The following is a 16,824-nucleotide window of genomic DNA, read 5'->3' as shown; positions in this document are numbered from 1 at the left end:
CCACAGACAACACACTATTCCTATCCCTCACTATCTCGCGCACACACACACTTCCTCCCCTCTCTCACACACAAACACACACATCGTTACACACAACACACTCTTCCTACGCCTCCATTTCCACTCTCTCACACACTGCACGCACACACACTTTCTCCTCTCCTTTATCACATTCACACATACAAGTCTTCTCTCCCCTCCCTCACTCACACACACTACCCACTCTCCATCACTCTTACACACAATGCTATGCCTCTCTCCTAACACACACACTCAAAACATAACACACACATTTTCTCCCCCTTCCGTCTTTCCCTCACTCGCACACACACACACACACTGACACACACTTACACCCTGTTTCTTCCTCACTCCCGCCATATATCCCCATTCCTCTCTATCTCATTTCTTTTAGTCACTTTCATCAAATATACCTAGAAAAATGGACAGTATTCTCATAAATATAATTTATTTTATAATAAAGCGATATTTACATATTGAGATAAATAGATCAAGATAATACAAACTACAGCTGACTTAATAAATAGATTGGTCTTTATATCAGATATTCCACAGCCCCTTTTACAATTTCAAGAAAGATATTATATATCTTTTTTTAACACATTATCGCACCCTGTTAACTATAATCATGAATGTCCATGTGCAGTCCAAAAGTCAAAGTACATAAATAAAAATGACCTTATTAACGGATCACTGCGTTAACCTGTCATCGTAGTCGCTCGCTGTTAGGCTCCCCGTCAGCATATCACATTGCCACCGGTCACCGCCAAAACGGCAAAAAAAAATAATTATAATGACTTCCCCCTTGTCTCTCAAGGAATCGGGGAAAAATACTTGTCAGTCCATAATTAGACATGCAAAGTGCGCGTCAGCACGAATTTCCACAAGCAGAAAAAAAAAATTCAGTAGCATTAATGAGTTGTCCATACGCCATAGAGAGTGGGTCCTTATGATATGGAAAATATTCATGTCGTATTCTTTCCAGGACGAAAGAAAACATTTTTTTTAAAGCTGCTTTAACGTGTTGTTAATTCACATGTTTTCCTTTAACTTCAAAAGGAAGCTCTTAAACAGCATCGATGCGTTCTCCAAGCGCCACATACAAAAGACGTCCTATTGACGAGGCGTGTATCAATTGACCATGTTGACAACGAAAAGCATTCAAGCAGCATTGGTGAGTTACACATGACCCGTTGAGGGGGCGCCCTTCGGAGTGCAGTATCCCTTTGAGAAAGGACTCTCGATGACCTTACCCGTCTCGTCCACGCAAGCTAGACCCTTTGAACATACTCCGAAGACCTTCCATGGTCCTCCGCACTCCTCTCCTTTCCCCTGTAGATCAAAAGAACAGGGAAAAGACAGTACGTCAATTCCAAATATGGAAGCAATTCAGTCTCAAAGAACAGTATCTGGGATCAATGACCAGTGAGCCTGTTGCTTCAGAAGATGAATTGTTGTCTTATCTTATGCAAATGAAGAGTCTCAAAGGACAGTATCTGGGATCAACAACCGGCCAGTCTGTTGCTTTAGAATGTTCAGATGATACGTAGTTGGTCTATCTGCATGCAATTGGAGAGTCCCAGAGGACAGTATCTGGGATCCACAACCATACAAGCCATGCTGTTGCAAAGGTCAAGGTCGCTGATCTGGTTTAGGCTAGGCCTATGAGTTCCTTACCATTTCAATTTTAAAACCATGGTGATGTTCAATGACTCCGGATGATAAATGCAAAAAGGAGGAAAATGAACAGTTCATTATTTTACTTGTCCGCGGTGTCTTCGTGCTTGATGGATAGACTTTCAACGGAATCTACCAAAAAGGTCGATGTGGAACGGATAAAATCCCATCTTCAAAACGCTGAAAAGAGCAAAGCCACTGCAGACAGCCTTCTTGGAGCATAATGTTGGCAAGAAAGTCTGAGTATATACTAAATTGTGTGTAAAATATTTGTAAGCAGCAGAGACCCCGTTGAGTCATGTGGCAGTTTAGTCAGTAAGTTTTGTCGCGATTGTCAACGTCCAATGGAACATTCTCAAAGTGTATGTATGTAGCTTAGGGGTCCCGAGTTAAAATTTGAAAGAACCATCTGGTCACTGGTCAGGTTCGTGGAAGCCATACAGCTGGGATGTTTAACCAAGTCAATAGAAGGTCGGTATACGTAGTCGCATTCGTTTGCAGGAGTCCGCAAGTAAGTCGTAATGCAATCTGAACCATCATAGAACAGGATGTAGAGTCATTGTATCTAAAGTCCGTCCATGCAAGTTTACCACCAGTTCCTGTGAGGTCAAGGGTCAAACAGTCAATATTAGTTGGTCCTATAATATTTTGTCGATGTTCATATAGATGTCAGCAAGTTCCTGGACCCGGTCTGGGATCCGTTCACACTAAAAAATAGCATTCATATGCATGTAGTTATTCATTCACTTTAAGATATATAATAATAGCCGGAGTTATAAGGCGCTTTTTGCCTGAGGATTCAAAGCGCTTGCTATTGTTACCCCGGCTTTAGCTCGAGCTACCATCATTTGCCAGTACCCATTTACATCACCTCGGTCATGATTCCACAAAAGCAGGTTAATCTAACTGCAAAAAAATCTACGACGATACAGTAACAATTAGGCTTGGTTTGACAGACTTTCTCATGAAATTAGCAGGCCTATTAAGTACAACTATTTCTTATTTATATAGAATTTACTTACATATTTATTCCTATTACAGTAGTGAAAAAATATAATGTAAACCGTGATATTAAACACATTATGCATTATGCTTTCTGTCGTAAGGTTATCAATTCCCTCATTATAAACTTGTCACATTTAATACACAAAAAAAGCGTAACAAACATGATAAAGCGACAAAACAGAATCAAAAGTAAGACGTCAAAGGCCATTTTAAAGTCATATTATTTAAGATATTACCTCGGGAAGAAAGAACATAAAGAATGAGGTAGTTTGTTATTAGGTTATTGCGATTGTTCTCAAAAAGCCATCGATAACACCGTTACTTCACGATTGATGATTCCTAGATACTATCTCCCATGACGATCGACCTACGAAAATGAACCCACAACAATAACTCCACCTTAATTACTTCCACAGCATTAAAGGATTGCTGAACGGACAAAAATTGTCGTCACACATTTTGCAGTTATCAGGGATAAAAGCCAATTAATGTTGAATTTATGGGTTTTAATTACAGATCAACAAACATTGAATGCAAATTAATCATATTCAGTGGCAATTGTTAGATATTTTCTATGTCAACAGGCCAATGTTGAAAACAGTGTATATATTATCTGAACATGTTTATCCTGTATAAAATATTTGAATAAATGAATAAATAATGAAAAAAATACCTCTGATGGCTTTCAGTTTATCTTATTAAGATCTTCATATCTGACAGAGAAATTTTCGATCATACACTCAGTAATTCATCATGTTTAGCCTATCCTATCACTGTTAAAAATAATTTAAACAACGCTGTTTACTATGTGAATCGCACAGTAGTTGCTCAAACAGTTTAAACAAGTTTTTAAAGTCTTAAACAACCATGCTTAAATTATTGATAATTATCCATTTGAATTTAAACTTTGTTGTTTAAGATTTAAACACTTGTTTAAATGTTTAAACAACTGCTGTGCGATTCACATAGCATTGTTCAAATTATTTTAAAAGTGTATTTACAGGAGCCCATTGGAAGCTATAAGCCTTGATGCTACAAAAAGATACGCTTAGCAATAAGAAGAGCACATTAAATCATGTTCAATAAGGAATAAAAATTCTTTTGATTTATCTTTCAGAGTATATTCTTAATTGTCCGTTGACTAACTGGATTGTGGTCTATGCTCAAGCTAGGAATCTGGTTTAAAATCTGGTCTACTATGTCCTTAGTGTAAGATAGACCTGTCAGTAAAAGGTCCAGGGTGGGTCCAATGATTCGAAGTGTAGTTTGGAAAATGGTCCTATTGTCTAGGACCCTTGTCTAAGACCTGATCTAGCAATTACCTTGAGTATAAGACCTACCAGTAATAGGCACAGGGTGGGTCTAATGATTCGAAGTGTAGGTTGGAGAGTGGTCTTATTGTCTAGGACCCTTGTCTAAGACCTGATCTAGCAATGTCCTTGGTATAAGACCTACCAGTAATAGGCCCAGGGTGGGTAGTAAGGATTCGGATGATAGTTTGGGGTCTCAGGATAGGTCGGTGTATCAGGGTAGGTTGGTTGTTCGGGATACGTTGGTCTGTGTGGATAGTTCGGAGTCTCGACGGTCCTCTTCGGACTTTTACAAGCCCCGATTTTCATTCCGAACGGGTTCATGCTGTTCGTCGAGAGCACTGTTCCGGTCTGTTTGTCCTGGCATTCGAGTCCCTCGGAGCACGTCCCCGCTGTCTTCCATGGTCCGCCGCATCTTTCATCTATTCCCTAAAGGTCAAAGGTTTAATGTTGTAGGTTAAGGATATATAGGGATAGAGGAATACCTATGATGATAAATAATAATAATAATAATAATAATACATGAGATTTGTATAGCACACTTTCCATATTGACTAGATGCTCAAGGCGCTTCAGAGCAGAACAAAAAAAATAATAAAATACATGTCTGAACAATAAATCAATGTCTATCAAAAAGCACTCTTATGCAGGTATGTTTTCAGCTTGTTGCCCTTGAAGATGGACACTGAAGTCTGCATGGGTTTTCAAACTCTGTGGGAGAGAATTCCACAGGCTATAGGCCCTGCATGAGCAAAGGCCCGTTCCCCGCATGATTTATTAGCAACTGGAATTTGTAAGAGATTAGATGATGTTCATCTACGTAGACAGAGAGAATATTGATCTCACACTGCCGAATTATAACATGTTTGCAAGTCGACGAGGAGAGATATTTTTACTTCGCCAAGTCGATTTAATATCCTTTTTATGTTGAAATGATAAGATACGTTGTCTTTCCAAGTTGACTTTAAAAAGGTTGTTTGTCGTCATGGCGAAATAGCCAACTTGATTATTTATATATTGTAATATACAATTCCCTTATTCCTCGTTAACATCGAGGTCACGTTGCTATTATTTGAAATGATCTTAACCCTTTGATATCTTATAGTTTTACACATACATTTATAACTGATTGTCGTTGTTTCACTCGATTTTCTATAATGCCATAATTATTTTCATTGATATCATTTCAGTGGTTTTTTTATCAGTGAATAAAGTATACAATTAGTAATTTTATAATTAGTAACTGTTCCCTTTTGCTAACTTAAATATTTCAGTTTGATTCATATTATCATTTAAGTAAAAATATTTGTTTATTTATGTTACCAAGCATTGTTATCTTTGACTCAGATTTTGACTTTATTTTCATGTATGATATGATGATTTATGTTATGTTTTCATCAGGTCATTGATAAAAAAGAGTTTTAAGCTGGTCTTTTGTACCTGAATAAATAAATAAATATATAAATAAATAAATAAAATGTACTTCATCATGGTGACATTATCTGTTCATAATCCTCTTTGCGGGATAACGTGTCTCACAATGTCGACATACACCTTCACATAAATCGACTTGACAAAATATCCTATCTCACCATCAGTTGTCTACATGCAACTTTCCACGATTCGACTACATAAGTGTCGACAAGAGATGCTTTATTAGCTTACTTGGACTTGGCAAGGGAAACGTATCCTACAATCATACAATGTCGACATAATAATCGCCATCATTAAGCAAAATGACACTCTAAAGCTTCCGTCAAGAAGGCCTCGGAAAGTGCTCCTTCTTTGTTATACACTGACATAATACGGTACAGGAGAACTCGCTCTGGTATGATTTACGAACACAGTAAATGTATTGTCAAAATAATGTCCATCATGACAAAGAACATCAGATAAATCTTTGTTGAAAATTGATAATTGAATAAAAACAGCAAGTTGTTTCTTGACAAACGGCATAGTTCCCTTATTTTTCCGTCAGCTCTGAAACTTGAGACGAAACTGCTCATTCGGTTCACCAATCTTATTTCCGACAAAGGTCTCCATGGCCAGGGGTTCTGGGGTGCACCCGAAAAAAATATTTAAGGGTGCAGCGTGTATTCTCCATAGTCAGCATCCCCAGGTATCCTCAAAGATGTGTACAATTTTAAAAAATGTAACCATAAAGACCTTCATTTTGTAGTGTAAACTTTTTTTTGCTTTTCCAATTTCTCCTTTCCAAATTATATTTTGTAGTGACAACATTATTTTTCAGCTTTTCAAATTTACATTAGCACTCCCACATAAAAAATCGTTCCCAGGGTCCTGAAGAACGCAAAGATCTTGACTAAAAAAAACAACTTGCATTCTCAGTATTCGCTTTTACCTACCCCAGCACAGGTTCAAATACGAACCTACCAACTATTGGATTTAAAATCAAATGAATCTCAAGTGACTATGAATGAAATTTTGGTTTGAACCATCAATTGATATATTAATAATTTAACTAATAGGTTGGCTGAAAAATATGGGACTATTGGCAACTCCATGATAGATGGCGGTATTCAATATGTTAAATACATTGAAGCAAAATAACTTGTTGAAATGCACAAGCCCTTTAGAATTATATACTATTTCTTAGCATTTTATTCTTTAATTCACCTTAATTCTCTTCCCTAAATACATAGGGTTGGTCATCCGTTACCACCCCCCCCCCCCCCCCCCGTAGTGCTCCCCATTGGAAATATTGAGAGATTTGAGGTACATTTTGCTAATCACTTATTGTTTTATGAATTGGTGAAACGCTTGTAATACATGCGGTTTTGTTTTGAAAAATTAAGATTATGATTATCAATCACTTTAATCTTACTCGCTAGAATTAGCGGATTAAGTCAGATTTGCTTTCAAAGTACATTGTTATGATCTGTTGTTCGAATAATTACAGGTTAATGAACTTGGATAGATGTTTCAACCGGTATTACTCTGATAGAGGTTTTAGCAAATTAGTGGCAGAATGAAACAAAATTTAATTGGTGGAACGACCATTTCCCCGAAAATAAGCATTTTAAAATACAACGTAAACTACAAATTTCATCCAATCGAAATGAGTCGAATATTTGTAACATCTTTTTTTTAGCCATAGAGATACACCTCTATGGTTGTCATGTGTTTTGTTAAAGTAAATTCGAATTGCCCTCTTTTAACTAGTTATCCAAATGCTGAGAGGGGGCGTTTTTGTTTTTAGAATAAAATTCCAATTTTGATGGAAAATCGACGAACGATTCAAGGGAGATTTAGTAGTAACTTTTTTGACAAATTGGAATGTTTTATATATAAACAATATAATAATTGTAATATAATTAACTCTTTTCAAAGTGTACAGTCATACTCATGACCTAATAAACCTGAACAATTGAGGGGGCTCAACATGGAGTGTATGACGAATCTCGTACAAGTCCCCAGCGAGCAAAGAGCAACATTTTTTACTTTGTTGAAATAAAAATCTGCTTTTATTTGTTTTTGTCATAGAATTAGGCATATACTAAAAAAAAACCCGTCATATTTTACCCTTTTCTCATGTTTCCCTTTGTTATGATTCTCTCTCTTTTTTGTCGTGGACTCTTTATTTTATTTTATTTTTTTTTTGGGGGGGGCATGGCACCAAAGCCCCAATCCCGTTCCCATCTGTACATCAGCTGTGGGAGATCCAGGTTGGAGGATATCTGGCCCGTGCCCCCCCCCCCCCCCACATACACACACACACAAGTCTTGAGAGCCATGAAACAAAATTATGTAGGTGGAAAATGTCGTGCATTCGCAAGTGAATACCTGTTTTTCCTTTATAAAAAATATTAACAAACTAGTCCCTCCCTGGATTCGCCCCTTGACGAAGACACAAGAGAAAGAGAGAGAGAGAGATCGGGAGGGGGGTTATTATCATTTAGTTAGAACATACTTGACCGCATGCGCAACCGCATGCATCTAGGACAGGTCGTATGTTGGGGGGTTGGGGCTTTCCTAGGGAGGGATAAGAGAGAGAAAGAAGGGGGTATTTACGTACCTGAGAACATACTTGACAGCAACCGCATGCATCTTGGACAGGTTGTTTACCCGGTGGACATGATGGGGGTTGGGGCTTCCCCGGGCATCTGGCCGGGTCACCTGCGGGTTTACTCCAACACGGACAGCTCAGTCCCTGGCAGCTGGGTTAATAAATAAATATTTTTTAAGGACAAGTTCAACCTGGCAATCGTGATTATTAGTTGGTTTTGATAAAATGAATAGAGGAAAGATTTTTATTAAGGTCGGGCCGTCATAGAATGACGTAGTTATGAATTTCTAATGGTTTTATTTTATTATATTATTTTGTGACTTCGCTGACGAGCAAGCAGCTTCTCTCTTGTGTGATATAAAGTCCCCAAATTGCAATTAAAATAATGACATGCGATGAATATAGGCCTGCATGTATATATTATCAGATACATCATCAAATAATTTAAAAGGGGAATTTATCGCACAATTGGAAAACTCCTTGCAAATGAGGTTAAAAAGTTATTTGAGATTATCAAAACTTTTAAAATTCTTTGATGAATTTTCACCAAACCTTCTCGAATATATTCCTTTAATTTTCTGCTTTTATCAAAACCACCTAATCATCACGATGAGCAGCCTCTTCAATTCATTATTGGTTGACTGATGTATTCATTAAAAAAAAATGATTAAAAAAAGTAAAAGCAAATTAAACTGAAAGATGCTATTGTGAACTTGGAGAGCACCTTGTTTACGAAGTTCCACTCTCTTTTCTTTATGACTGAATAAAAAATAATATTTATACTTCCAGGAATTATGAAATAATAATATAACAATAACAATATCTATATATAGCGCAGTTACTGTCAACTGCGCTTTGATACTTGGTACCGGTGTGTTGGCTCAGTTGGTAGAGCGTCCGTCTCACAACCGGGAGGTCGGGGTTCAAACCCCGACAGCGTCAGACCAAACGACGTTAAAAAATGGGAGTTGCTGCTACCCTGTTTGGCGTTCAACGATTAAAAGGATAGAGCCTCGTCGATCTGGCGCTGCACAGCGACTGCCGGGCCCACGATCAACTGGGCAAAGCAAATTTTCGGAGTATTTCATGTCTATTTCGAACAATAAATTATGGATTTTCATTTCATATTTGGCCCTGCTGTAGCTGCTGAGCCGCCATATTAATAGGCTCCAGGCGCGCCGGAACACTTTCAGTTTTGGGGGGGCAAAATCCCGAAGGGGGCACAGTATATTTGACAGCGTGCGATACCGAAGCGATCGAGCGGGAGAGCTAGGGGGTTGGACCCCCCCCCCCCCGTAAGGACTTTGTGTAAAAATGGAGTATAAAAGTTGCATTTCTAAGAGAATTTAAAAATAAATTTCTTGAGAATTAAACATAAAATTCACTACAAAAAACTATACTCAGACTATATGAGAACCTATGAAATCTACGCGCAAAATGTGTTTTTTGTGTCTGATCAAATAAATTACGTAATACGCTTATATTGACTCAAAATACGTACCAGAAATTACATTTTTCATGCAATATCCTTTCAGATATATTTATTTATGTACATTTACATACAAGGACGAAGCGAGAGAGCACAATTATCATAAGTTTCTGTATTAAGCAGAAGAAGCGTAACAACAGAAACAAATTCAAATTCAAAATGTCATACTGTTCTGACGTGGCAGACGTCGATAAGCACTTAAATCCCCATTTTATGCAAATCATTTCTGACTAGGTTCTGACCTCAGCATTGGAGTCCCTGATTATCCATGCATAGGCAAAACGTTTCATATTTTGTAACTGGAGGACAAAGAAATATGACCTGCTTAATTATTGTCTTACAATTTTAAACGTTTCTGAAAATTTAAACCATTACTCGATTTATGTGTTTCCTTTGGCATGTTTTTGTATGGATGGGAAGCACTTTTGGATGACCCCTTCAAAATCTTATTTTTTCTTTACATATTTTCTGGGGAAAATGTGACCATAACTAGGAAATAATGAATATCAAATTTCAGGAAATATTCATTTGTAAATAATCATGAATTAACAAACCACGGCAGTTCATAATGTACATTATGTAACATTATTTAGAAGAAAACAATTACATTCCAATAGCGGATGTGGTTGATGGTACACCATGATGAGTTTTCGAAAAAGTGGATAGAGGAAGAAGTAAAATTGATAGGAGGAAGTGGACAGTTGATAGTCGAGTAATTTTTTTGTTCAAACGAGCGTAGTCCTGATAAAGACAGTAAACCAGAAAAGGTTGAAGACTTGAAGAGGCTTGATTAGTTGATAGATGAGTACTCCTGCTCTGCACTCCATTCGCCAACTCAAGCTAGCATCTTCTCATTTATCCAATAAGCAACTACTCAAGCCTCTGTAACTCTTTAAACTTTTCGATTTTACAGCTATTTTCAGATTCCATATAGTAACTAGCGTTCACGCGCGTTGGTGATATCGGGTCCGGGGAGCGTTTCATGAAAGGACTTGTCAGACGTTTTATCCGACAAGTCCTGTTTTACCCGACAGTTACTATGGTAACAATGCTTCTCAACCAATCAGAATACAGGAAAGTTGACAGATCTGACAACTTGTCGGACGAAAATATTGATGAACCACCACCCCGGTCTGAGCGTTTCTGGGCGACCGCGCGTTTGTTAGCCGACAAAGCATTGGTGAACCACTTTTAATTTGCCATTCGGTTTTAGTCTGAAATGTATTCATTAAAAGGTTAAACGTTATCACGCTGTAATAAGATGGAAAAGGGGCTTATATGTTTCACAGAGGGACATGTTCGTCAAAAGACGAAAGGCTTACTATGATGTGTAATTGCCCCCGAATTGCCCCGTCAGGGGCGAAATTTTTTCATTTTTACAATGGAAATGACAATTCTTAGGCAGAAAAGTGCCTTCATCGTTTACTTTTGTCCTTAAATAATATCATTTTTCTACTTTTAGGGGGGCACATTGGGGGGGGCAAAATCTCGTTTTGCCCCCCCCCAAAAAAATTTTCTTTGGGGGGCAAGTGCCCCCCCTGCCCCCCCGCTTCCGGCGCCCTTGATAGGCGCTCATACTAATACTTATACTTACTTCTCAATGACCGCTATTACAACCGTCAGGGCTAGTAGTGTTAGTTTTGCAGCCATCTTTGAACTCTGTTTTGGATGATTAAAAAAATATATTAACAACAAACGTCATACCAATTATTGGTATTCACATAGATGGAGTGATGCACCGACCCTAGACATTAAACAGAAATAGGACTAGGGTGACGAAGCGTCGCTTGGGCAAAAAGATAAAAAATTAATGAAAAAAGTACATTGGAAAAGGAAAATAAAGAAAGGAGTATAAAACGGAGTTATATTGATCATGTAACATTATAATATCACCATGCATGATCATGATAATATTAGTCAAAAGGTTTTTTGTTTTAATATGTCGTCATATTTCGCCTTGCCTCTCATATATCCCATGTGGCGCCAATGATGAGTCTGCAGGAACAGACCCTGATTGAAACTTTGATCAACAAGTGGGTCTCCAAGCAAAGACTAACACACACAAAACTTGCTGTTGAGAGAGGGCCTTAGGGCCCGTTAAAGAAAGAGTTGCAATCAAACGTAACTCTAAAATCAAGCGCAACTTGATTTTCAACCAATCAACAGCGCGCATTTGGGACTTACGATTGATTTTTTTGACTTGCGTTTAAACGCAACTCTTTCTGCCAACGGACCCCAGTACACAAGGCTTTAGTACACTCTAAAAAATGGAATGTTAAATCAACATTTTGAAAGGTTGGAGGAGTGACAACATTTTCTAAATGTTGCATTTACCACTTTAAATGGTTCTACCCAACACTTAAAATGTTGGATTTAGCTTTATACAAAGTTGGATGTAACATTTGGAAAAGGTTGTCACTCCTCCAACCTTTTAAATGTTGATTTAACATTTCATTTTTTAGAGTGTAGGCTGCACATTCGGACCCTTAACTTGAGTCAAGGGTTTGCATGGCAGACTAGCCAATGAATTAAATAGTGTAGTTGAGATATTGGAAACTCACCTTCTTATTCCGATAGTCTACAGACAATACAATATAAATTGCGAGAGGTATCCCAATCTTTCAGCTGCATTCGACGAACTCAGTGCAGATACTCGTCCGATCCCACTCGCATACTGAAAGGCAGGAAAGTGCATTATGTGTTTATGTACCAGTGTCAAATCAAACGTTAATGCTGCACGTGATTAGAATTAAATCCATATGGATTAATAAATCTCCCACTTGTATTAATCGTGGTTAGACGTCTGTCAACACTTTTAGTCTCGAAGATTATCTCTGCCTTTTTTCGTGGAAATTTCAGGATTGTGTAATCAGAGGAAGGCGAATGACCTGTACTTTTCATTTTTGTGCATAATTATATAGACTATTTTTAAAGAAAGGTTAATTCCATCCCAGTAAATGTTGATTCAAATCAAAAGAGATAAAATCAAACAAGCATCAACCTGACAATTTCAAATTAGATGTAGAATATGCCATTTTAAAGTTTCGCTTATTTTTTCACAAAACAAAAATATGCAAATGTAAGAGTGGATGCTGATGCCTCTCACTCACTCACTCACTCACTCACTCACTCTTTCTTTCTTTTTTTTAGCTTGAAGTTAGGATTTTTTTTTTTTTTAACAATGATGACCAACTGGAATGAACCACAAAATAATTAAACAATGACAATTCCATGGCATAATGTTCAGGAATACCTTGTTTGAATTTATTTTGTATTATCCATTTTTTTTTCAACATACGAATAACAAAAACATTAATACAAAATTCAGTCCACTGGTGGATCGGGGGGGGGGGGCACATCCGGCCCGTGCCATACCCCTTGAGAGGCGTAACAAAAATTTTCAATGTAAATTTACCGTTCTCAAACAAGTGTGCCCCCCACTTGAAAACGAGGACCTTTTTTTTTTTGCTTGTCAAATATTTTTCGTGGACGAAAATAGCATTTGGTTGAAAACCTGTTTTTTAATTCATATTTCATACAATATGATAAAAAATAAATGGTGAGTAGGTGATGCCATCAGTCCCCCATATACCGAACACGATGTGAATATAACTGTTTGTGAATTTAAACGAAAGTAAAGCATAAAGTATATCTTTCTTATTTCACATCCGATTTTGATGAAATTTTCAGATTTATGCTTGTGTGATTTTTCACTTTTTAAAAGGTGGCATGAAAACAAAACGTACCGCGCCAGAAAAAACACAATTGATTTGAATAAATGGAGAACAATCAAACTAGCATAACGCTGTCGGAAAGTTTCATCAAAATCGGATATAAAATAAGGAAAAAAAGTTATGGCAGTTTAAAGTTTTGCTTATTTTATACAAAACAGTGATATGCACAACTCAGTGTCATGCAAATGAGTTAGTCGATGATGTCCATTACTCACTATTTTTTTATTGTTTGAATTATACAATATTTCGTGTGTTTTTTCTACAGATTTGACAATATGGAACGAACTTGACTCAACCATACACAGTAAAAAAAAGTACAACGCTGTTTACTTTATGAACCTTACAGTAATTGTTCAAACAGTTTAAACAAGTGTTTAAATCTTAAGCAACAAAGTTTAATTTTCAATATATAATCTTCAATAGATTAAACATGATTGTTTAAACAGTTAAACAAATACTGTAAGGTTCATAAATAAACAGCGTTGTATGAAATCTTAAACAGCGTTTATTAAACAATGCTAATTCCTTGTGTTCAGGGAGGGATTAATTGATGTTTCACTTGACAATGAGGAGAAATGGGAATATTTTATGAGATAAAATACAAAAGATATAGTGAGTTGGTGACGTAATCAGTCTCCTCATTTGTATACCGACCAGGATGTGCATATGGATTGAGTGTTTTGTGAAATTAAGCGAAGCTTTAAATGTCATAACTTTCTTATTTTACATCCCGGCGATTTTGATGAAATTTTCAGTGTTATGCTTGTTGGATTTTTCTCTTCTTATTGAAACTAACTTTTTGTTGGGATCGACTTGTCCTTTAATTAATACAAGCCTGCAATCATCAAGTGGAAATGCATGTGCGGTGGTTAGTAAATTTTGATTGGAAAGGATACGGATCTTGCCATTTTTCCAATCGAAGAAATTAACAAAATAAATGAAAACAAAAAATAGGGAAAGGAGGAAAAATTGGGATGAAAAAAAATGAAATGAAAATGGAATCTGTTTGGCGTGGTCGTGTAAATATCTCTATATTAAATGATACCCTTTGATAAAAGGGAAGTTTTGATAATTTTCAGGGGCAAGCCCCTCCCCCCATCCCCGATCTGGTTATAAATGGCTCGACGCCAAGCTACTAACTATCACGTGATTACGATGACCATGATAGTTACAAAGACAGAGGAAATTATCTAATTAAAATTATAATTAGCAATTAAATTTGCGGTAGAAAACTTGAGCCATTTTGATTTTAAAGTAAATCACAATTAAGAGAGCTGGCCGGTTCAAAAAAACCTCTATCTTGCACTTTTTAAGTCTCTTTGTTAAGCCCCCCCCCCCTCCCCCAACCGATCCGACATTGGGTCTGCAATATATTCGTTTCAAATAAAATGTTTTTTAAAGAAACACTTATTTCAATGTATTATATATGTCATATATTAAGGAAAAATTGTGGACGCCCCCACCTCTAAAGAAGGCGAATGAAGTAATTAAGCGGGTGTTCATGGGCGATTTACCCCCCCCCCCCGTCCCAGAAAAAAACCCACAATGATTACAACTGTATCGAATTATATCAGTATAGAATTATAAATGCATAATTTTTAAGTGTGGAATTTTCTTTCATCGCAGAATTCAGGGGCCGATTGCACGAAAGGGTCTTTCAAAGGACCGTCTTTCGTGTCGCCCATCTTTTATGATGCGCTGTATGTGGGATATTTCTGAAATGTATGATAAACAATTAAAATTTGTTAGCTAGCATTTAAATCAATTTGTAGACATTTTCATGATATATCATATCATTTTATAAACAAATATTTTGTTTACATTAACGGATGAATGAAATATGTTTGCAGGTAATTTATTTAAAATGCGTTTCACATGGCGCATCATAATAAATGGGCGACACGAAAGACGGTTCTTGCAAAGACCCTTTCGTGCAATCGGCCCCAGGTCACTTTATTAATATATATAAAATTTAATTAAGATGGTGAGGGGAAAAATAGCTTAGCATGCTCCTGATTCTCAGGGGAGCTTCTGATGAAATGAACTTTCAGACGTTTAATCCGACAGTTACCATGGTAACAGTGCTTCACAGCCAATCAAAATCAAGTAAAGTTGTCAGATGTGACAACGCGTTAAAACTGTTAAAGCAAAATATTGATGACATGATCCCCAGTCATGATAAATTTCCCAACACGATTGATTAAGTGGAATAGTTGATTAAAATAGTGGTGAAAGAATAATGGGAAATAATGATAATCGTAGGATTTCCGTTATACATTGAACGTATCTAGACAGCATGCCTATTGTTAATACCAGGGGCGGATCGAGGAATTTCCAGGGGGGGGGGCAATATACAGTGCGTATCAAAAGAAAGTTTACACTTTGAAAAAGCCCTGGGAATTAAAAAATATACAACATGTGGGTAATTTTTTCACATATAATCTTGGGTTTGGGTCTCATCTATCTAATGAAAGTAAAAGTTTTGACAGAATGTTACACTTGGGTGAGCACTGTCCATTTTTGTAAAGCTCGCAGAAATCTGTTTGCGCAGAAATGCTCGTTTTCACGCTGTGTCAAGGGGAAAGGGCGAAATCAAACTTACCCTGCGAAACATTTCTCATACATTTCCCATGCACTTTTAGTCGATTGAAATAAAACGGATACATTCCAGCATTTTGTAACAATTTTGCCACCCAAATTGAAATTTCAACACTTAGTAAGCACAACCTTTACTCGTTTGTGTGCCAGCTGGATCTGAGGACATAACTGAATCTGAACAAAAGTTTATACCAGACATCTCCAGCATTTTTCACTAAGTTTGTATCTTTAAAGTGGGTTTACATTTCATTTTTAATTTGATACTTGTTTCCTCCACACTTTTCCCAAGCTTGACAATGATTAATGAAATGAAAATGAAGCCTTAGGCATTTCATGTAAATCACAGCTTAGTGTAAAGCAAATATCGTCAAAATGGCCTCTGTGTGTGGGGGAGTGGGGTGGGGCGCAATGCACTCTTCGAAGTGTTTTGGGCAAGGAAACAAGTTAAAAAGGGTAAAAATATCATCAAATCAATTTACTAGCTAAATTCCACGTGTTCTTCATGATTAAGGTCTACTTTTATTCGCATAACTATTTTCAAGTTCTGCGCAAATCATTTTTCACTAACTTTTCAAAAGTAAGTGGTGCTCACTCAAGCGGAAATATTTTTCGACAGTTATATCGTCATTTGCTGAAATGGATCTGTACCAATGTTAAAATGTGGAAAAATCTTTAGGATATTACAAATATATAATTTTACAGGATTTTTTCTAAGTGTAAACTTTTTTTCGATACGCACTGTATACAGAAAAAAATAAGCCCCAAAGAAGGGCTTCACTCCAAATTATTGGTGATGATGAATGACAATTTTGACAAGCAACTAATTAAAAAAAAGGAGGGGGGGACTCCACTTGCGTATACACGACATATCCCCCTACAAAGATTTTCTATGGCTCTCAAGGGGGAGGGAGGTCCCGTTGTGCCCCTTCTGGATCCGCCATGGACTCGTCACCAACGACACTA

The 16,824-nt window shown here is 37.0% G+C and overlaps 1 protein-coding gene across 2 annotated transcripts; it reads right to left on the bottom strand.

The window, feature by feature from the left end:
* Window positions 1-1,033: 1,033 nt before the first annotated feature.
* Window positions 1,034-12,200, bottom strand: LOC121417060 (single insulin-like growth factor-binding domain protein-2). Of its 2 annotated transcripts, none has more exons than XM_041610624.1 (5): window positions 12,091-12,200; window positions 11,124-11,188; window positions 8,050-8,191; window positions 4,159-4,442; window positions 1,034-2,297 (listed from the first exon to the last, which is right to left on the bottom strand). In XM_041610624.1, exons 2-5 carry the CDS (start codon window positions 11,177-11,179, stop codon window positions 2,285-2,287), a joined length of 495 nt encoding a protein of 164 aa, XP_041466558.1. In that variant the 5' UTR covers window positions 11,180-11,188; window positions 12,091-12,200; the 3' UTR covers window positions 1,034-2,284. The 2 variants fall into 2 exon arrangements, with proteins under 2 accessions (XP_041466558.1, XP_041466557.1); XM_041610623.1 differs by having other exon boundaries at window positions 1,034-1,353.
* Between the last annotated feature and the right edge of the window lie 4,624 nt (window positions 12,201-16,824).

This window comes from Lytechinus variegatus, chromosome 6 (assembly GCF_018143015.1).
Source record: "Lytechinus variegatus isolate NC3 chromosome 6, Lvar_3.0, whole genome shotgun sequence".
In the NCBI taxonomy this organism is placed as follows: domain Eukaryota; kingdom Metazoa; phylum Echinodermata; class Echinoidea; order Temnopleuroida; family Toxopneustidae; genus Lytechinus; species Lytechinus variegatus.
This window is presented reverse-complemented; position numbering and strand designations above follow the sequence as displayed.